General features: G+C 34.1%; 1 protein-coding gene across 2 annotated transcripts in view; it reads left to right on the forward strand.

Annotated features, from left to right (window-relative positions):
- Positions 1–4,661, forward strand: part of LOC127076842 (serine/threonine-protein kinase TOR) — a 53,275-nt gene extending 48,614 nt beyond the window's left edge. For both annotated transcript variants that reach the window (XM_051018632.1, XM_051018633.1), the window contains exons 51-57: positions 56–139; positions 1,755–1,816; positions 1,896–1,968; positions 2,087–2,221; positions 2,826–2,999; positions 3,876–4,141; positions 4,396–4,661. In XM_051018632.1, coding sequence (XP_050874589.1) covers positions 56–139; positions 1,755–1,816; positions 1,896–1,968; positions 2,087–2,221; positions 2,826–2,999; positions 3,876–4,141; positions 4,396–4,414 — 813 coding nt within the window. In that variant the 3' untranslated portion in view covers positions 4,415–4,661. The remainder of the gene's footprint in view (positions 1–55; positions 140–1,754; positions 1,817–1,895; positions 1,969–2,086; positions 2,222–2,825; positions 3,000–3,875; positions 4,142–4,395) is intronic.
- The last annotated feature ends 18,694 nt before the right edge of the window (positions 4,662–23,355 follow it).

The raw sequence follows: 23,355 nt of genomic DNA on the forward strand, positions 1-23,355 counted from the left end.
TCACTCATTGTATTCTATGATGACATCTAAAGTTTCACAACTTTCCTGCTCCTAGGTGCTTTGGTTAAAAAGTCGAACTTCTGAGGTATGGCTCGAGAGGAGAACAAATTATACCAGAAGTTTGGCAGTTATGAGCATGGTATGCCCTTGCTAACCTATTTTTCTCGTTCCTTCCTGCAATTTTTTTTGAATATGTGATGGATTGAACCTAAGCTACTTGCAAAGTGGAGTATTAATGTTTCAATTTCCATCACTCCCCTCAAACCGATGATTATGTGTTCTTTATCTTATTAGAGTAATATAGCAGTAGTGTAACAGTTAGATTAGTTTACTAATTGTGCTGAGTCAGCACAGTTAGGGTTAGCTATAAATGTTCAGATCTAATTGAACGGTAACTAACATTCAATTCAGAATTCAGTTCATAACAATCTTTCTCTCTCGTCTCTCTTTCACTCTACTTTACTTTACTTTCTCTCTCTTCTCTCTTTCACTCTACTTTACTTCCGCAGCAGGTGATGCAAATAGGTACTACTAAGTTTACAACCTGTGACAACTATCACCCCAAATATTAAAAGTAAACCATTATAAATACCAATATTATATTTATAAAAAGCAAATAACATAAGTCGAAATCAAAATAATGTTAACTTGTTATTAAAATTTTAATAAATAATATACCTTAAGAGAGAATAGAGATTATTGTAACTAACTTCTTTCATTTCATAACAGAAAGAGAATCATAATACACCAAATAGGGTAAAGCTTATATAGATGAAGCTCAACTGTGTTGACTCAGCACAGTTGTTTTACACATATACCTTATTCTCTATATTACTATTATTACTCTAATAGTGCACACTAACTCTTATGAAGGTTAGAAATGATTTGTTTATTTTTACTGAACTTAGTATCAATGGGGTTATATATTGTATCTCTATCTGTATATACAGATGACATTTGTAAGCCAATTTTGATATTATTCAAGTTGAAGGGGAAATTTTTTACCGGACTGCGGTGAGACCTGCGATGTTGTACGGAACGGAATGTTAGGCAGAGATGAGGACGAGGATGTTGCGTTGGATGTGTTGTAAGACTAGACAAGATATGATTAGAAATGAAAATATTATAGTGTTGAGGTAGCGCCTATATAGAGAAGATGGTGGAAAATAGACTTACGTGGTTTGGGCATGTACATAGAAGACCTGTAGATTCTTTGGTAAGGAGAGTAGATTAGATGGAGAGAAATCAAATAACTAAAGGAAGTGGAAGACCTAGAAAGACTAAGAGAGGTTATTAAGAAAGATCTCGAAATTAATGATTTTGTCAGAAGCATGGTTTTGGATAGGACATTATGACGAAAGTTGATTCATGTAGCCGACTCCACTTAATGGGATAAAACTTGATTGTTGTTGTATTCTTGCATTAGGTCAACTATGACAACTAACTTGTCCGGTCTATGAAAACCATACAAGTTTATGTAGACTTTCGAGTTTTACAACATGGATATGACCTTACTGTATATGTGTATGAGTTTCCTCTCCCCAAAGTTGATTAATTTTTAAAAGGATAAATCCCTTTTAAACAATCTATATTCCGTTGCAAGTTCCAATTTGTGGTTAGATATCCATTTTATGACCCTTTGCATAAGATTCCCGGGTAATAACAGTGAGTTGTCAACTGCAATTATATTTTCCTCTGTTTGTTATTTTTATTATTTACTATATGGGCTTAAACTAACTTTTTGATTTTTCCAGGTTGGCTACCTTCTTGGGTTGGGTGATCGTCATCCTAGCAATCTAATGTTGCATCGGTTTAGGTAGGCTATGATAAAGAAACTTAGCTAGATTGACATTAACTTGATAGTTTTAGCTTCTAATATTCCTCATGTTCCGCAGCGGGAAGATTTTACACATCGATTTTGGAGACTGTTTTGAAGCATCGATCAATCGAGAGAAGTTCCCGGAGAAGGTATATCCAAGAACCTTCTTTTTTTGATTGTAGGGAATATGAATATTTAATTGTATCTTACTTTATAGGGAATATGAATATTTATTGTATTGTATATTACTTTAATGTTCCAATTCAGGTTCCATTTCGCTTGACAAGAATGCTTGTGAAAGCTATGGAAGTTAGTGGAATCGAAGGAAATTTCCGCTCAACTTGTGAAAATGTTATGCAAGTTTTGAGAACAAATAAAGATAGTGTTATGGCCATGATGGAGGTAAAGATAGATACTTTCCCCTCACCTCCCCTCTTTAATTGCCATCTCTCAGAAATTATCAATGATCATTATATCTCGTATGGTTAGTGATGCCTCACATTTCAGACATTAAACCAACATTTTTGTCACAGTTGATGCAACAATCCAGGTCAACATTGGTATACAATCAACCAAATAATGCCAAGAAATAGAATCTAAAATAAACTATTTTTTTTATGATTATAAGTTCTTTATCTTTGTTTTGATTTCTTTTAAATCTTAAAATTATATGTTAAATTTGGCTTATGGAAATTTTGTTATTAATTATAATAATTAGATCTAAATAACTATTGTTAAGAATTCTGCATTGAATAAGAGATGGTTTGTACACATGTTTATAAGTGGAAACAATCTACAATCTTCACCGTTCATTTTTGTAAGAAATAGTTAGATCCAATATAAACCGTTAAGATTTGTTAAATGGAAAAAACAACCGTGCTTATTAACTGAGCTCTACTAGACTTTCATAAATTTGGGCAACAATGGGGATTTTATTCCAATCTGTATTTGTTGTTGTTATCCTCAATATTTGAATAAATAATTGATTATATGTTCTTACATTCAGGCCTTTGTGCATGATCCTCTTATAAATTGGCGTCTTTTCAACTTCAATGAAGTTCCGCAAATGTCCATGCTTACTAGCAATCATGCACCTCCTACTGTAACTAGTGAAGAATCTGGCCCAAATCGAGAGCTTCCTCATCCTCAACGCGGTGTTCGTGAAAGGGAACTTCTTCAGGTATATACATTCTGTGTTATTGTTATTATTATTATTATTATTATTATTATTATTATTATTATTATTATTATTATTATTATTATTATTATTATTATTATTATTATTATTATTATTATTATTATTATTATATTATTATTATTATTATTATTATTATTATTATTATTATTATTATTATTATTATTATTATTATTATTATTATTATTATTATTATTATTATTATTATTATTATTATTATTATTATTATTATTATTATTATTATTATTATTATTATTATTATTATTATTATTATTATTATTATTATTATTATTATTATTATTTTATTTATTATTATTATTATTATTATTATTATTATTATTATTATTATTATTATTATTATTATTATTATTATTATTATTATTATTATTATTATTATTATTATTATTATTATTATTATTATTATTATTATTATTATTATTATTATTATTATTATTATTATTATTATTATTATTATTATTATTATTATTATTATTATTATTATTATTATTATATTATTATTATTATTATTATTATTATTATTATTATTATTATTATTATTATTATTATTATTATTATTATTATTATTATTATTATTATTATTATTATTATTATTATTATTATTATTATTATTATTATTATTATTATTATTATTATTATTATTATTATTATTATTATTATTATTATTATTATTATTATTATTATTATTATTATTATTATTATTATTATTATTATATTATTATTATATTATTATTACTATTACTATTACTATTACTATTACTATTATTATTATTATTATTATTATTATAAATTTGTTGCTTTCTTTTGATTATTGCTGCTCATTATATCTACTTGCACATATAGGCGGTTAACCAACTCGGTGATGCAAACGAGGTTCTGAATGAGCGTGCCGTGGTTGTCATGGCTCGTATGAGTAACAAGCTTACCGGTCGAGATTTTTCAACTTGCTCTTCAGTATTAAACAGCTCCCTTCCAAATGCAGTGGACCATAGCAACTTAAATTCTGGAGACTCTCGAGAAATTGATCATGCTTTATCTGTGAAATTGCAAGTACAAAAATTAATTTCCCATGCTACCTCACATGAAAATCTATGTCAAAACTACGTTGGGTATGATCTCTAACTCCTGTAATTAGTTTTCATCGAGTTAAAATCCAATTTTAAAAATGTGGACTGACTGATTTTTAGATACATGGAAATGGAAATGACTCTAAATTTCGTTTTTTTCTTAAACAAAATGGGCTCCTATATGTTTGATCTTTTAGAAGAAATGAAAAAAGCCTTGCTTTTGTACTTGATGAGACAGTAGTGAAAAGTGATCAACAATGGCTTCTACTATATTACTATTTTTCTCTGTTTTTCAGGTGGTGCCCTTTCTGGTAAATCAAGGGAGCTGTAAATATTGATATTCTGTACAAAGTGAAGACTTGTCATGGATCCTACCCCATCCTCTTTCCCCTACATCTTTAATGTGTATATTGTACAGTCATTTGCTACAGTTTACATGCTTGGTCCTTGTAGTTAAGACTGCATTTTAATAGGGTCTATATCCCTCCCCAATCATTAAATTGTGTATATGTATATTATGTACATCTGTATATGTATATAAAGCCATTTGTTCCTGTGATTATTTTTCTTGCTGATGTGTAACACATGCTTGGTCTCTGTAGTTCAGATTACATTTTAATGGGTTTATGATTTTTATTGAAATGAAATAAAACTCTACTTAGAAGATGTAAAGGCTAATAAAAATTTGGAATCCGGATCTCTTCATCACACAACACCCATATCTTAAAGTTATAAGATTTGAACTTTTTAACAATAATGTATGTCTGCTTTCGTGGAGAGATGATACGTGAAGACGCCGTCATTTCATCTTCCGATCAGTGAGATGACTATCTCACTCGATAGTGCATCATCTCTCTTAAATCATCTGATCACTGGAAGATTATTGAACTACTATAGTATTAAAAGACCTTAGGCATTGGGGATGATGATGAACTATTTTGGAGTTGATTTGTTATGTTCAAAAAAAAAATGACAGTAGAGGATGTCATGTCAAATTTTCATTCTCGGAGACATTATGTAGATACCACTTGGATGTGGAAGTGGAGACCGATAGTGATGATGCACAAGTTGTGTATAAAAAAAGGATCTGTGTTGACATGTCCATATTTGCGGACAAAAGTTGTCATCTATCTTGAATACTTTATTGATTTAGAGAGAATTTATTAGTACAATTTAGAGGGGCCCTTGTTTGGTTTACCTTATTAGAGTATAGGATAGTTTTCTACAAAAGAAAAACTGTAACTGAATTACACTTAACAAATCATTTCACATTTTTTTGTTAGTCTCCCCTCTCTCTCTCTCTCAATGGCTACGTCATCTGCATCACACTCTTCCATAGCAAGCGATGCAATTTCCACTGTTGCCAATTCAACCTTGAAATATAAAATTTTAATGAAATTTGACAATTCCAACTATCAAGCAACAAGCCGAAGGTGTTCTTCGAGGTACAAAAATGGTGAAATTCGTCGTAGCACCTCAAAAACCTGAATGCTTCCTCTCCATTTTTGATCGTGAATCTGGTTCTGAAAATCCCAGTTATGTCACGTCGGAGGAAGAAGATGCTTTGATTTGCACGTGGTTGCTATTGACCCTATCTTATTCATTCCCCTCACGTTTTGCTTTGTAACTCATGGCAAGTATGGGAGGAGATTCACTTGTACTGTCACAAGAAGATGAAAACACGTTCAAGACAATTGAGGTCTGAGATGCGACCGCTTTCCAAGACACTCGATCCATTATTGAGTTTCTAGCTCGATTTCGTACAGTTGTTGACACTCAATCCATTTTTGGTGATCCTGTGCTACATCGTGATCAAATTGAACTGATTCTTGAAGCCTTACCGACTGAATTTGGTTCAGTTGTTACTACTGTTAATTTAAGACCTTACCAACTGAATTTGATTCAGTTGTTACTACTGTTAATTCAAGACTTGGTTTCGTTTCTCTTGATGAACTTGAATCCTTGCTTCTTACTCAAGAAACACGTATTGAGAAGACTAAGAAAGAAGTCACTGAAGATGTTTCTGTGAACCTAACTCAAGGAGTTCCACAACCTCAAAACCGTCACACTTATGAAATGAATGATCCAAACCAGTTTAACATGCCTACACCTGGTTTTAGTGGCTGTAGTAGCCATTTTCGTGGTGGCAGGTTCAGAGGTCGTGGTGCACGCAATGGAAATAGGAACTTTGTTCCATGTGATATTTGTTATAAACCTGGACATGATACTAACTTCTGCTACTATCGCCACACACAAGATCCTTATGGTATACCTCCAGCTTCTAGCAATTTTGGTATGCATCAGTCCAATGTGTGGACACAACCTGGATATAGGGTGCCTAATTCCATGTTTTTCTCCTCTCCCATGCTTGTAAATCCCTTTATGCAGTCTTAATATACAGCACAAAGGCCTCAAGCTTTAGTTGCTGGCACTGACTACTCTCGATTCTACGATTAGGTTTGGTACCCTGATTCTGGAGCAACTCACCATATCACCCCTGATGCCTCAAATCTCATGGATTCTATTTCTCTCTCTAGTTCTGATTAATTCCATGTGGGAAATGGACAAGGATTGGCTATTTTTCTATGAATTTTTCCTCAAATATATGCCTAATACATCTTTTAAACTGAATAGTAGTTTGCTAATTATAACCCAGTCTTTTTTGAGTTTCATGCTAACACTTGTTTTGTGAAATGCCAGGCTACCTCTAAGGTGTTGCTGAGTGGCTCACTTGGTAGTGATGGCCTTTACGAATTTGATAGCTCTCCTCAACCATCCTCCTCTCAAATCCTCAATGTCACAAATCCAACATCAAGTCACATGCTCATTTTTTTTTTATATATGGCCTATTCTAGCTTTACCTATCAGTTGTAACAATCTTACTCCTAATTCATATTGTTACAACTTGTACTGATAAAACCTTACATGACTTTTGTAATGTTTGTTTTATGGGTAAAGTTCATAGACTACCATCTATTGCTTCCACAAATGTGTATGCTAAGCGTCTAGAATTGATCTTCTGTGACCTATGGGGACCATCCCATGTCACCTATTCCCATGGATACACTTATTTCCTCACAAGTGTTGATGCTTATAGCTGGTACACATGGGTATATCCCTTAAAACTAAAATCTCATACACTCACAACTTTTGTTCAATTTAAAGCTCTTGTTGAGCTACAACTTAATCCCAAATTAAAGGTTGTCCAAACTAAGGGTGGTGGTGAATTTAAACTTCTCACTCATTTTCTAACTTCTCATGGAATTGTTCATAGAACCACATGTTCCCATACTCACCATCACAATGGGTATGTAGAAAGGAAACATAAGGATGTAGTTGAGACCGGTTTAACCCTTATAGATAGAGCCAAATTACCCATTAAATTTTGGGACTATGCCTTTATCACTACTAGACTTCCCGCTCCTTCAGATGAATGAGATACTGTGCGAAAACAAGTAACCCATTGGTATAGAACAAGGTAATGCACTTACGAGAATGAGCATTACTACTGAAAGCTATTATTTTTTATCAACAAAAATTCTCATAATGATCAAAGTCAAAACTTCTACGAGCAAAGTCATTGACACAAATCATACTCATAGATTCTTCCTATTTTTATTAAAAAAAATCAAAATTTATTTTTCTTACAATTAAATTTTCAGCTTTTTGGATAAGCAACGAAAAGATAGAATTAGATAGTTTAAAATTTGATCTATTTAATATTTTTATTATTTTGATATTATGCGGAGTGTCATATATATATATATATATATATATATATATATATATATATATATATATATATATATATATATATATATATATATATATATATATATATATATATATATATATATATATATATATATATATTTCCTATGTCTCATAGAAAATGTATCACTTGTATTTTTCTTTTGTTTCAAAATAATTGTTTTTTTATAATATCAATATAATATTTATTATTATATTCCCACTATCATACTCTTATTTATTAGTTTTTACTTTATTCAACCACTCTTTTAACTATAATTAATAGGGGTATTTTAGTAAATTGTATTAATTTTATTATCAAAACCAACACATTCAGAGTATTTCAGTGGACCAGAGTATTTGTGAAGAAAGATGCACATGAGGGGCGATCAACACTTAAGCCAACAAATATTATGGTGTATGGTTGGGTATGATGGAAACATATTTGTGTGGACATGACTGGAGTTTCTATACTTTCTATACTGGAGAGACCGAGGACTAGAGGTTTTACTATGGGGCAGACATCTCTCAAAGTGCTTCAAGTAAAGTGGTCAAAAATGAGAAAGCGTATTCCGACAATCAACATCCATTTATTCCATTTACTTTTGACACTTTTGGTTTTATAGTACCATAAGCAGTTGATCTTTTACAGAGAGTCCAAAGGCTTATGAATAACAATGTTTTATCTCCTAGATGTATCAATGTAGTTTTTTAGAGGATTGGATTTTCCATCCAAAAAGGAGTAGCGACACAATTTGTTGCCTATTTACCTTCTATTTTTGTATAAACTTATTTACTATTTAAGAATCAATGATAAGATATCCAAGAATCACTTTTTACTCTAGTAGCGCCTTTTTGATCGTTGTCATCCACTGTTGTTGGAGTAGCCCATTGCTTTTATATTCGAAGGAGGTTGTTTAGTTTCTCTGTTGTTTAAGTATGGGCACATTCATAAGCTTAGTCCTCTGTTACAGAGAATTAGACCCTGAATTTGAGTTCATAAGGGAGAGTTTCATTTCCAATGCTGCAAGCTGAGGAATCATTATAAGCACTTGTAAAGCTTTAGAAACTCCTTATTTGGATCATTTTTTGGCCCGATTTGATAACAATGGAGTTTACGTTGTTGGCCCATTGGGTTATATTCGGTTTGATGTGAATCTATATGGTGGATCTGACGTGTTACACTGCCTTGATCGGTTGGAGGAGGAAGGTTTGGTGTTGTACGTTTGTTTTGGGAGTCAGAAGCTGCTGAAAAAGGAACAAATAAAGGCGCTAGCAAACGAGTTTGAGAGATCTACGATAGAGAAAACAGAGGAATGATATGGGTTGGTGTCATAAGGGTTTCAGGAACGAGTTTCAGGTCTTGGGATTGTGGTGAAGGTTGGGCTTCGGAGATGGCTATATTGAGTCATCCGGTCGTGGGCGAGTTCTTGAGTCATTGCTGGTGGAATTCAGTGTTGAAAGTCGTGGTGACGGGGGTTGAGATTCTTAGGTTGCCAATAGAGGCTGATTAATTTGTGACAGGACCGACCTAATACATGTTAAGGCCTAAGGTGAGTTTTAAAATGATCTCTAATATAATATTTAAATTTTATTTATTGAAATTTAAGATACAATATTATTTATTAAATTATTTTAATTAATTTTACTTAATATTTTTAATTTATAATAAAATCAAGGCTTAAATAGTCTTTTGGTCCTTGTAAGTTGGCGAAGTTTTAATTTTGGTCCATAAATATTTTTTTGTTGAAGCCCCTTTATGTTACTTTCTTGTTGGCGTTAGTCCTCGGCGTCAAAGTTTTGTTACAAAAAGCCTATGTGACTAACATTGTTGACTTGACTTTTGTTTTTTAATTTTTATTCTGACACTTATTATTACATGTGGTTCAAATATTTCGCACAAAAAAGTTCTAAATTGCATTTTACACTTTTAGTTTTAGTACCTGTAAATTAAGGTTTTAGAAGAGGAAACATTTGTGAGCTTTGTGGAAGGCGATTGCAAGGAAGATGAGGTATGGGCAGCGAAAGTGGTAGATGAATCAAAGACGCGTTTGATCAAGACGATCGATTCAAGAAGGTATGATTTTTACTGTGAACTTTCGTTACGGGGGAAAACTTGTTATGGACAATGTAATATATTACTTACACGGGCATGAACATATAGTAGACATTGATCCTGAGAGGTGAAGCTTCTTTGAAGCTACTAGTATCGTGAAATACCTTTGTCTGCTTGAGTATTCAGAATATTGGTTATGGTGATATAACAATGAATCAGACAGGCACAGTAGAATGGTTAGTGATTATGATGCAAATGAGGTTTATAAATTTTCTATTGAAATGAAATGTGTAGTGGACATATATGTTGAGCATAAAGTAGTTGATGATGGTGGTGTTAATGATGATGGTGTGAATGTTAGTGTTGAGGGAGATTGCGATGTTAATGATGAAGTTGGTGTTAATGATGATGTTGTTATTAATGATGATGTTGTTATTAATGTGATTGATGGTTATGGTGATGTTAATGTGGAGGGTGGTGTCAATGTTGATGCTAATGTTAATGTTGTTGATGATGGTATTGTTAATGTTGATGATGGTGTTAATGTTGAGGATGATGCTGGTGTTAATGATGAAGGTGTTGTTAATGTTGAAGAAGATGAACATGAGGATACTGATGACAATGATGATAATAACTTTGAAGCTAATGGTATATCATTTAATGATAGCGAGGATGAGAGGGATAATGGGTTGGATGATGGATATGATTTAATTGATAAACAATATGAGGGCAAAAGAATAAGGGTGAAACAAATATCAAGGAAGCACAAGAATACTCCAAAGGAATTAAGAATTGATGATGATAATGTAGATTCATCTAGTGATGTTAATGATGAGATGGACACTAATTATGCTAGTGATGAGATCTTCTGATGGAATTAAAATGCGTAATTACCTTGTCCAAGAAAACCTATGTGACATGCTATGATTTTAATGTAAGCCCAATTAATGGATAAGACATGTGGCCAGAGGTTGACATTGAAGAAATGTTACCTCCAGCATACAAAAGAGGACCTAAAAGGCCAAAGAAATTGATGAGGAGGAACCTGATGACGACCCTAACAATGGAAGAACACGGATAAGGTGTTGCTACACAGATTGTGATACACATGGACATAATGCCAAAGGATGTAAAAGTCTTGTGGTTGACTCTGAAGGTCAAAAAATAAACATATTTACTTATCTCCATACTTTGTATTAGTATTAATGCCATTGTGTCATATTAATTCCATGATTTATATCTGTAGAGAAAACTAAAAAAATGCAACAGTAGCTGTATTTGGGAATACAACACAAGAACAACCTCAACCTCAAATTGGAGCTGCATATGGGAATACAACATAAGAATAACACCCTTTTGAATCTCAAATTGAAGTTGATCCTGAATTTGAAATACTTGCTGCAACATGTGAGGCAACACCACCTCAACCAAATGTGAATGATGTTACTTTCCAAATTGCACATGTTCCCAATGTTGAAAATGAGTATGTTCTAAATGCTCAAGATGCACATGACTCTGGTATAAGTGATTCAAAAAGTGATTATATTTTGTTTGCACCTGTTCCAAATGTTGCACTTGTTTCTCAGGTAGTTGAATTTGCAACTCAAACCAATCCTAAACCAGTTGAGTTACTTAAACTAATTCAATTTATTAGTTTCAATTGGGTTTATTGCATGTAATTTAATGCTTGTGTTAAATTGTATCTTTGTAGAACAAGCAAGCCAAACAAAAGGTGGCAAGGAAAATGGAGTTAATGAGAAGTGATAGAACAATGGTTCTTAAATGCAAAAAGCTCATGGGAGAGGGAAGTGATCTAACACAACCATTAGAATTGTAGACATTAGTGAAATTTCAAATGGTTTAATCTTGATTTTGCTTGAACAAATTGAAGACACGACCTTTGTGTGGTGTATTTCTTTTATGCATTTTTTTGGCTTTATGTATTTCTGTTATGTTGTATTTTGAGTCATGAACAATTTGGAGACATGACCTTGTTATGATGTATTATGGTTTATTTATGATATGCCTTTTGGCTTTATGTATTTTGGATACATTAACCATCATCATTGTTTAGTAATAATTTTCCTTTTTGGCTTTATGATGTATCTTTGTTGTATCTCTGTTATGACTTTTTACCTCGTATTTTATTTTAGTTCATTAAGAAACAAGGATGAGAACAATAAAATCACAAACATACAGGGACCAAAATTAAAACATTATATTCATTTGAATGATAATCACCACCATTTCTGGTAAGCAATGAAGAAACCTCATGACACAATCAACAATAGCTTGAACAAATTGGATTTTCTCCTTTCGGTTTTTAACTTCAACTTCATATTCTGTTTTTTCCTAACCTCAAGTTCCTTAACAATGCAACCTAAATCCTTCACAACCTCTGAGCAATTGCATCCACTTAAATTTTTGGGTTCACTTGATGTGTTTCGTTCAAGTTCATTATCCCATATGAACAACTTGCAACTTACCCATAATTTTGACATTTTCAATATCTTTGTTTAAGGTTTCCAAGTAGTTTGAGATGACAAATTTCATTGATCTATTGCAACCACATATTGGGATTTAAAACAGAATGGAGTTATCAGTTGTGGAAGAAGCCATGGATGAATAGATGAATGTGCAAAGGAAGAAGAAGGTAACGATAATGAAGAGAGAGAGAGAGAGAGAGAGAGAGAGAGAGAGAGAGAGAACGAACACCAATAAGAAAGTAACATATAGAGACTTCAACAACAAAAAAAGATTTAGGGACCAAAATAAAAAAACTCTCCAAGATACAACATACATGATCGAAAGATTATTTAAGCCTAAAATCAATTTATAGTGTTAATTTTAAATAAACTTTATAAATTTTTATATTAACTACTATTATATATTTATTATTATTATTATTATTATTATTATTATTATTACTAATGTAAGATTATGGCATAAAATAGTAAAATAAAAAAGCGAAATATTCTACGACCAAAAGTATATTTATATTACTCATATATTTTATGGTGTCAGTCAATGTTGTTGTTGTGTGCAGTGCTGCAATTATTGTTCACTGCAACAATTATTTCCATTCTTTTTACTTTCTCTCTCCAATTTAAATTCAAATTGGACATAAAGCTATTATATCGCACAATAGTAACAAATGTTAATTAATCTAGTGGTGATTGACACTAGACTTGGTAAGGAGAACTACAGTTTGATCTCCCGCAACTCCGATTGGGAGGGGGCTTGATGACATAACTAACTCCCGAACCAAATAGTTAGTCTAGTGGGTCGAATACTGAGGGGAAAAAAACGCATAACAGTGCAATACACATTTTCATTAATAGCGAATAAAATATAAAAACTGAAATATTCTACAAACTTTGACGATATTATTAGGGAAGTTTATGGTGAGATCCCGTCATCTAGTAATGAAATTGACTCAGAGTCTTCATTGTCAAGTTTCGTGGATACAAATGACAGTCCATCATTGCATATATTTAGTCGATGAATCGGAGCAAAATAAATGAAAGAGGAGCCAAAATGAAGAAGAAAGACCAAAGAATGAGGGGAAAATATGTAAGTGTGAAGATTGTGGACTTAGTGAAAAGGGAACAAAAAAGGATGCACCTTCGGAAATAATCACATGCAGCATCGCGCGCACGATAGGTCCATAAAACTTGCATCTCACGCGCGATGCAAGTTATTACGCGCGTGATGAGCACTTTTTTCGGGGTTTTCTGATGCGTTTTGGTCCATTCTGAAGCCAATAAAAGGGGATTTCCTGCACTTTCACAAGGGTTACAATTTGGAGAGAGCAAAAAACAATTTTGAGAGCACAAATGCTGATTTTTTGAAGTGATTGGAGGTCATTACTTCAAGGGATTTCATATGTTATTTTCATCTATCAACTGTGGTATTGTTAATTGCATTATGAATAGTTAAGCGCCTCTAGGTTAGGATATGTTATGATGAACCTATTTCAATATTGTTGGATTCTATGTTGATTTGACTTTATGTGAACCTTTTTATCTATAATGTCATTCAATTTCTTATTGTTCTTAATATTTTTTATTTGAGATACTCTTTTAATCTAATTTTGGGCACATAGGGAATATTGACCATTAGTCTATGTGTTCGACCTAGGGCAACTATTGTACTTATGATGGCTGAATAGGAATAGGAGACCCCGAGTAGTGGCATAGGAAAATAACATTCTATAAATCGTCTAACCGTACTTGCGCTGGAGGATTGGGGATAGAGAGCTCCAAGTAGTGGTTAGTGAGTTATTTCGTGAGGGATCGACTATAACGGTTTTGTTAATTAGCCGTGGGGATATAATGATAAGATTATTCATACATGACATCAAACATCAACAATAGAGTAATATGGGATTCTAAAACACAATCTGACTACTTTCGTGATTATGTTTTCTTGTTTATATACTTTTCGCACTGAAACTCGAAAACCCCCATTTTTACTAGCTTTTATACATTCCACACACATTGTCTTGCTTGAAGGCAGCCCCTATGGGGCTATAATGATAAGATTATTCATACATGACATCAAACATCAACAATAGAGTAATATGGGATTCTAAAACACAATCTGACTACTTTCGTGATTATGTTTTCTTGTTTATATACTTTTCGCACTGAAACTCGAAAACCCCCATTTTTACTAGCTTTTATACATTCCACACATATTGTCTTGCTTGAAGGCAGCCCCTATGGGCTCTATCTTTTTATGACTTCGACATTATCAGTACACTTGCCAAGAAATCATCAAGTTTTTGGCGTTGTTGCCTGGGTTTGTTGATTTTTCAAAAAGGCGACGTTTATTTTTTATTTATTTTTATTATCAATTGTAAATATTTTCATTTCTAAATATTTTATTTTTGTTTCTTCTTCATTTTCCTTTTCTATTTCTTTTTCTTTTTAGAATTATTCTTGTTTAATTTTTTTATCTAGTGTAATGCTACTAAAGTATTCTTCTTTTTGGTTTATCTAGTGCAATGCTACTAAAGTATTATTCTTATGCAAAGGAACTTGCAGCAAAACGCTCATTCTGGAAAATACTAAAAAAAATTCAGAACCAGAACCTTACATTGATCAATCATGAGAGGGGGATTCATCATCTCATCTTAAAGAAACCTTGACTCAGTTTATAAAGATGACTCAACTCAATTTCGAGAAAATCAACAGGCATCAAGAAACCATGCGAAGTAACATGGAAAAATTCATCGAGAATTTAGAGATGCAACTTGGTCAAATATCTAGCCAATTAGCATTAAAGCAGAGATCTAGTGGGGAGTTCTATGAAAATATGTTAGATAGTCCTAAAGGTGCAGAAATTGAAAGAGAAGTCAAACAGGAACGTGAGGTAGTCGCTGAAGGAAGAGTTGAAAAAGAGAAAGAAGAAGAAAAATGCACACCATCTGAAGAAGAAATAGAAGCAAGAATAGAAGAAGTGGAGGTGAAAAATATATGTGGGAAAAGAATAAGAATGCAATATGAAGATTATATAGTTTGTATGAAGCTCCAAATTCAATCATTCATTTAGACGTAGATATCCAACTACAAGATATTCAACAAAAGAATAGTCATATACCTAGCAACAAGGTTGATAAAACAGGAGAAATATATGAAGTATTGGATGAGATTTATGCCTTGTTCGATACTATAAAGTTAAAGAGAATATGGAAGAAAAACCTTTGATTCCTGAAAGTAATGGAATTCCTACCAAACAAAAGGAGGAAGAAGGATGATGTATTTTTTGTGTTATATATGCCACCTTAACACAAAAATTGAAAGGTCAAGCTTATGACCTTAAAGAAACGCTTAATGGGAGGTAACCCATCAGTTATAACCTTTTTTTTCTTCAGAATTTACTTTATTTTTATTCGATACCGTCCAAAAGAGTAATTAGCTACTCGAGCATGACCATTCCATGACGATCTATGCTTTCTTTAATAAACAAGTTTGTAGCCATGTTTTTTTCCAGATTGCAACTTTAGAACTTTAACAATGAACAGACGATCAAAAAGAAACTTGATCATCATAATAGCAACTAACAACTTGAAGGCGAAGGATGAGAAAAGAATCAATGGACTTGTACTTAACCTACATATACCTCATCTAGTAAGGTTTGATCCAAATAATTTCCATTGTTCACTTTTATTTCTTTATGAGTGTATCAATGCATTATCATTTTATCCAGTTTGATCTATTTCTGATTAAGTTTATCTGGTTTGATTGACACACACTGAGGCAGTTTTTTGTTATAACTTTGAGCCTTTTTAAACCACCATGTAGTAATAGGTATATCCATTGCTAACCACTTTGAGCTTTAGCCTTTCTTTCGGTGACATAGCCTAAAATTCTTAGCCATATGACCTGAAAGATCTTTTCTTCCCACCCTCTCTTTGGAGTTAGGTAGAAGTATAGTTCCAAAAGTATATGAAAAATATTAAGTTTGGGGTTGCTTTTGAAAGTGAGCAAATTTTTAAGTTTGGGATTGGGGTACTAGAGAATATTGGCCAAAATTTTCAAAAATTTATGAGAAAAAGAAGTGGAAAAGACATTTCTTCAAGATGAAATGAGAAAAGAAAAAAATGATAGTATAAGAAGGACCAAATATCTTTTGTACCGTAAAAAAGGAACAAAGAAATATGATGGTAGAAGGAGAACTAGGCACCTAACTCCAAAAGTTAAAATTTACTTTCCTAAAAATATCATACCCAACTAAAGCCAAGTTACAACCTGAAAAGACCTTGAATGTGTGTGTTGTGATTTCTATGATGAACTCTATTAGAACATGATTAAGCTAAGCATAATTGATTTTACATTTTGATTGATAGATCACCCTATCCATTGAGTGAGTTAAAGTGATCTAAGATACAGGTTGAGCACTCATTAATGTTAGGGATGTTTCCTGAATTCTCCGGATAGAACTTGGAAGCTAGAATAATGGTCAAGTAAAAGAAATATTTAATTTGGTGATGTTCAATTGTTATTGTGCAACTTGTTGTCTGTTGAAATGTGTAGTTGCAAGCAAGTTACTTTAGGAAAAGAAATTATTCAAGTTTGGGGTTTTGATGACAGTTCGTCATTGCATATATTTAGTCGAAGAATCGGAGCAAAACAAGTGAAAGAGAAGCCAAAGTGAAGAATGCAGCTTCGAAAATAATCACATGCACCATCACGCAGCATCGTGTGCACGATCGGCCCATAAAAGTTACATCATGCGATACAAGTTATCACGCGCGGTGGTCACTTTTTCTGGGCTTTTCTAACGCGTTCTGGTGCATTCTGAGGCCAATAAAATTGGATTTCTCGCACTTTCACAAGAGTTACGATTTGGAGAGAGCATAGCACGGTTTTGAGAGCACAAAGAGTTATTTTTTAAGCATTTGAATCCATTAGAGGCCTTTACTTCAAGGAATTTCATATGTTATTTTCATCTAACAATTGTGGTATGATGAGTAGCTAAACTTCTCTAGGTTAGGTTGTGTTATGATGAACCTATTTGAATATTGTTGGATTCTATGTTGATTTGACTTTGTATGAACCTTTTTATTTACAATGTCATTTAATTGCTTATTGTTCTTAATTATTTTTATGTGAGATACTCTTTTAATCTGATTTTGGGCGCATAGGTAATACTGACCATTAATCTATGTGTTGGAACTAGAGCAATTATTGTACTTATGCTGGTTGAATAGGAATAGGAGACCCCGTGTAGTGGCATATGGATTTAGCTTTCTTATAATCACCTAACCCTGCTTACGTTGGCGGGTTAGGGATAGAAAGCTTTGAGTAATGGTTAGTGAGTTATTTAGTGAGGGATCGACTATAACAGTTTTGTTAATTCGTTGTGGGGTTATAATGATAAGATCATTCATACAGGGCATCAAACATCAACAATAGAGGAATAAGGGATTCTATAACACAACCTGGTCGCTTTCGTGATTCTGTTTACTCATTTATTTACTTTTCTCACTAAAACTCTAAAACCCCCATTTTTACTAGTTTTTATACCTTGCACATATATTGTCTTGCTTAGAGGCAGTCCTTATGGATTCAATGTTTTTATTACTTCGACATTAGTAGTACACTTTCCGAGAAGTCATCAGATTCTATGTTGAAGTCAACAGGATCTTTGATTGATAAAAAGGTTCGTAGTTATGACCATAGTGTCATCGACGACAAATATATTTCGAAACTTTGCTCCAATAATCAACTTTCCACTATCGCGAACAAATATGAGATGGTGTTAGAACCCTGTGTGGTTGATGAGAGAGTTTATATTACTCGTCCAAATGGAGGGGTTATCGAGGATTTTAAAATTTGTACCCCTTTACTGATTTTAAATTCGACCTTCTTAAAACACTAAATGTTTCCCCTTATCGGTTACGTCCAAATGGTTGGGGCTTTATTAAGGCTTTTGAACTTGTCTGTGAGACGATGGATATAACTCCCTCCTTAGGTTTGTTCTTCTCGTTCTTTAAACTGAAGGGAGCGGAGAAACGAGGTTCGGTTTCCCTTAGCGGAATTTCGGCGAAGAGCTTCCTTCAAGCTTATACCCCTAATTATAAAGGATTAAAGGACAAGTTCCTTCGAGTGAAGAGTGGGGAAAGGTGCCCTTAAGTTATGTATGCACTGGACGAGAACTATTGTTTCCCTATTTATTGGTTGGACATCCCACTGTCAGTTTCTGGTTTTGATTATGGCAAATTAAACACTCTGGAAATAAGAGCTTTAGCCGTTCTGGATGCCTTTCGAGTAGTAAAATTTAAGGACTTGCTACATATGGCCGAGGACCCAGAACAAATTTCTAAATTCATAAGTAATGCTTATATATGCCTTTTATTACTCTTTAGCAATCTTATATTATTATTTTTCTTAACTTTACATTTTTCTTTTATTTCCAACTGACATGACAAATCTCAAACTATCCGAACAAAAGAAGTTGATGGCTGAGGCGAGAGTGGGGCGTGGGGAACAATCAGCCTCTAAGAGTGATATGTCGAGTATTCGGACTCGAACTCTTAAAAGGTAGAAAACAAACATTGTTAGCCCTTGTTGTACCAGATCCCCAGACTGCCTCCATCCCTTCCTCTGAGGTGTCAAAACTGGTTTCTCCAAAAAGGATGAAGACCTTGATGAGTGATCATGTCAGTCAGGCTGACTTGGCCATTACTACTCTGATGTAGGATTCAGGTAGTAGCCATCAATCTAATCCATCAACGAAATTTAAGTTCTGGTCCAACAGTTTTGACGACTTGAAATATCTTTATAATCATCTATACATGACAGAGGATGTCGAGACGGTAAAGACTATAGGTGCTCAACAATTGACCAAAAACCTCGGAGCCTACTTGATAAGATGTCTAGTTATAACTCGGGGTTTGTTTAAAGTCGGCGATGCTTATGAGCAAAGTAAGATCCATATCACTAAGGATGTTGCCCATTTGTAGGATAGTCTTAAAGTCCATTCTGACAAGGAGAAGGAGCTGAGCAAGCAGCTGTTAGAGATGAAGAAAGACAAGGAGATTGCGGAGTCCCAGTTTTCAGAAATGAAGAAGCAGAAAGCAACCACATAGTCTAAGTGCTTGGAGCTTGAAATGAACAATATCGGTTTGATCCAAGAAGTGGAGCAAGCTCGGGATCTTAATGAGACATTAAAGAAGTCATTGCAAGATGTCCAAGTAGACCTGCTCTCAGTCGGTGATAAAGCTTTCGAGAGAGTCAAAGCCCAAGTGTTATGCATCATATATGACCTTGACATTTCACAAATGGACTTTTTTAAGACTGTGGTGGATGGCCAGCTTGTGGACATTGAGAAAGTTTCTCCTGAAGCTGGGGTATTGAAGGAAGTGGTTACGAACAACCCAATCCCCAGGGATCAAGAAGACGAGCGTCATAATGTTGGAGTTTGTTTTATGTTTGTTCCTTATCCATCAATGATGATGTGCCTTTTGTAATATTTTGGGATAATGTTTCTTTTTTTATGATACCATGTGTAAGTCCCTTTTGAGGACCCCTTTTCGGGTACGCTAATATTATTTTGTTATTCAGTTTCATACTGATTGTGTGTACTTTCCTAGTGTTACCTTTAAGTTATCCCAGCCTGTGTTTTAGCAGCATGCCTTAGAACCCGGCTTCGTCGAGCATTGGTTCTTCTCCCTTAATTGTTTGAACAAATTTTCTTTGTTGATAATTTAAATTTTTTTATATCATCAACACAGTTATTATAAACTTTTTTAGATCTTTGATAGGCTTAATACCTCATCCAAGGATTCTTATTTTTATGCCCGACTTTGTTTAGGTCAGTTGTTTTTCTTGAATGTGGCTTGCTCTTGATATTGCTAATTGCTTGCTTGCTTGGATGTGCAATTATGAAAATATGTGGAGGTGTCAGATACATATGTGGGGATGACAAGTTAAAACCTCGAGGATATGAGATGGTAATGAGAATTTGTGAGGGACGACCCACATGTGTTAGGTCAAGTGATAGTATGGGTTATGAGTGGGAATAGTCCCCAAAAGAGAAGGGCTAAGTTGATGAAAGAGAAAGTAATTGGTGTTTCATCTAATGATTTGGTTGAATTTGTCAAAGCCTTAAAATAGCAGGAATTTCTTAATGCACTTAATATGTTACTTAGGCACCACGTGAAAATACTTAAATGTCCTTAAATTTTGGAGATGCATCTCTGGGTACACCCAATTATTAGTTAACGTTAAAATATTCCATAGATGAATTTTCAAACATGTGTCAGAGATGCATCTCCGTAATATTTTAGAGCTTAAATCGCGCCAAAACCCTTCTCCTTCCTCATTTCTCATATTTCTCAAAACCTCTTTAAACTCTCTCAAATTCTTTTTATCACCAAGACCAAAATAAAGTAACCAAGGCCAAAGGAACTTCAATCAACGTCAGAAACATCATCCAACACTTCAGCAAAATGAAAAATTGAAAGTTTTTTGATGTTTTGAATAGTTTTTGAGTTTTTGTGTAAATGAGTAGAAATTGATGATTAAGTTAGAAAATGAGTAAAAATTGGATGATTGGTAGTTTAAACATAGTGTAAAACATGATAGTCGGCTGAAAATGATGATCAATGCAATATTTTTTTGGTTTCCATGTCTGCATTGTCGCCATTGACGTAGCTGCTGATTTGCAAAAAAAATCGGAGATGCATCTCCGGATATTTTCAACATTTTAGTTTCCTAACAACCGGAGATGCATCTTCAGAATTGTCTCGTTTAACTTATAGCCATAATGGCTAATAAACACGATAGACTGAGGCATGAGAGGGTTGCACAACACGCATCAGTGCAGCAGGAGAAGACTCAGCGGGTTTTGGAGGCTTTTGGTCCCTCTGGTCATGCAGAGTCATCTACTTATCTGACTCGTGCTTTTCCTCGTGCTTCTTCATCTTCTTCTTCCTATAGGAGACAAGTTTCACCTACCGATGCATCACTCCCTCCATCCTCCCGTAGGCGCTAGATTTCACCTATTCAGGCGCCTAAGGTACCCCGAGCCACCAGTGGTACCGGAGGCACCACTGCCACCTCCGACTGCTGATATTATTGAGCCAATGCCACTTCCGAAGGGTGAGGCTGCTATGGATACTGAGCCAAAGGCATTTGGCAGAGGCCCTGTAGATTTGTCACTACTGCCTCTGTACCTATACCATACTTCCATACACATATGATACGGAGAGGTATCATTAGTTGATTTTTTTTTTTAATTTACGTTTATTTTAATTGACAAGTTTGTGACTGATTTTTATTTATTTCAGGACCATGATTCGCTGAATTTTATTAACAACGAGTAGGCATGGCAACATAACCCGTACCCGCCCCGAAGTTGACGGGGAAAACCCGCTTTGATTGGATTTGGGTTCGGGTTTGGGTTTTCCCCGATTATAAAATATGGGGACGGGTCGGGTAATGGGGACACTAGTACCCACCCCGAACCCGCCCCCGAACTCGAACCCGCCCCATTTATTTCATTATGTATATTATTATTATTATTTTTTGATAATTTAGAATATTAAATATGTGGTTAATGTTTTGATATTTTAATTTGAATTTATTATTTAAAATATTTGAAATGTATGTATGAATTTTTTTTAGATTGTTTTATTTTATTATTTGTAATGTAATTTTATTTTGGAAAAAATAAATATTTCTATTAAAAAAATTGATTTCACTAAATGAATGGTGGCGGGGCGGGGATACCCGAACCCAACCCGAACCCGTTTGGGACGAGTTTGGGTTTTGATTCTCCATCCCCGTTTGAGTTTGGGACGGGGAACGGGGATTGTTTTGGGATTCGGGTTTGGGTTTGGGGGAGGTAAAAACCGTCCCCGACCCGCCCCGTTGCCATGCCTAACCACGAGGGCAAGATTATTGGCTTTCCTCGGTCAAATGAGGATTGGTTTCAGGCATTTTTATCCATATATGGCCTGAAGGACTTGTGCATGACCGATTATATCACGGCCAACCAAGGGATGCTTAATGCATTCGTGGAGAGATGGAACTCGTGACCTCGTAATTTCATCTCTCGCTTGGTGAGATGACTATCACACTCAACGTTGTGTCGTGTTTGTTACATATTTCGAGCAGGGGAGACTCCTAGATCATTGGTGTATTACCAAAGACGAGGCACTTGAGATGATGTTAGACTCTCTGGGAGTTAACCTAGTGAGGCGGTTGAGGAGTTGGATAGGACCAAAGGGGCTCATACTAGATTTGAATATCTGAAAAAGGTATATACATAAGATCTCTAGAGAGCACATCAGGCTATAGGTGATGACGAGTAGGTGGGGATCCATAGAGCGTATGCTATGAAAGCATACATGTTATATTTGGTTGGCACTGTCATTTTTATGGGTGACCCTATCCAATCAGCATCAGAGTATCCAATTATCTAAGTATGTCCTTTATCTTCATACACTAAACCTTTTCCTGGAGCACATTTGATGTATCTCAGAATCCGAATAACAACATCCATGTGTTCCTGGCAAAGGGAACTTAAGAACTGACTTACCACACTAACCGCAAAAGAAATGTCTAGACGTGTGACTGTGAGATAATTCAACTTTCCAACCAATCTCCTATACCTTCTTGAGTCAGATAGAGGCTGCCCCTGATTGGGTAGTAGTTTGACACTTGGATCCATAGGAGTATCAGCTGGTTTAGCATTCAACAAACCTGTTTCTTCCAAAATATCCATAGCATATTTCCGCTGAGAAATCACCAAACCATCTTTAAATTGGGCTACCTCAATACCCAAGAAATAGCGGAGTTTACCAAGGTCTTTTATCTGAAATTGATTCGAGAGATGTTGTTTTAACTAGAGTATACCCTGCTGATCACTACCAGTTATGACAATATCATCTACGTACACAATAAGATAAATACACCCTTGGGCTGAGTGATAATAA

The sequence above is a fragment of the Lathyrus oleraceus genome, chromosome 4 (assembly GCF_024323335.1).
Source record: "Lathyrus oleraceus cultivar Zhongwan6 chromosome 4, CAAS_Psat_ZW6_1.0, whole genome shotgun sequence".
Classification (NCBI taxonomy): Eukaryota; Viridiplantae; Streptophyta; class Magnoliopsida; order Fabales; family Fabaceae; genus Lathyrus; species Lathyrus oleraceus.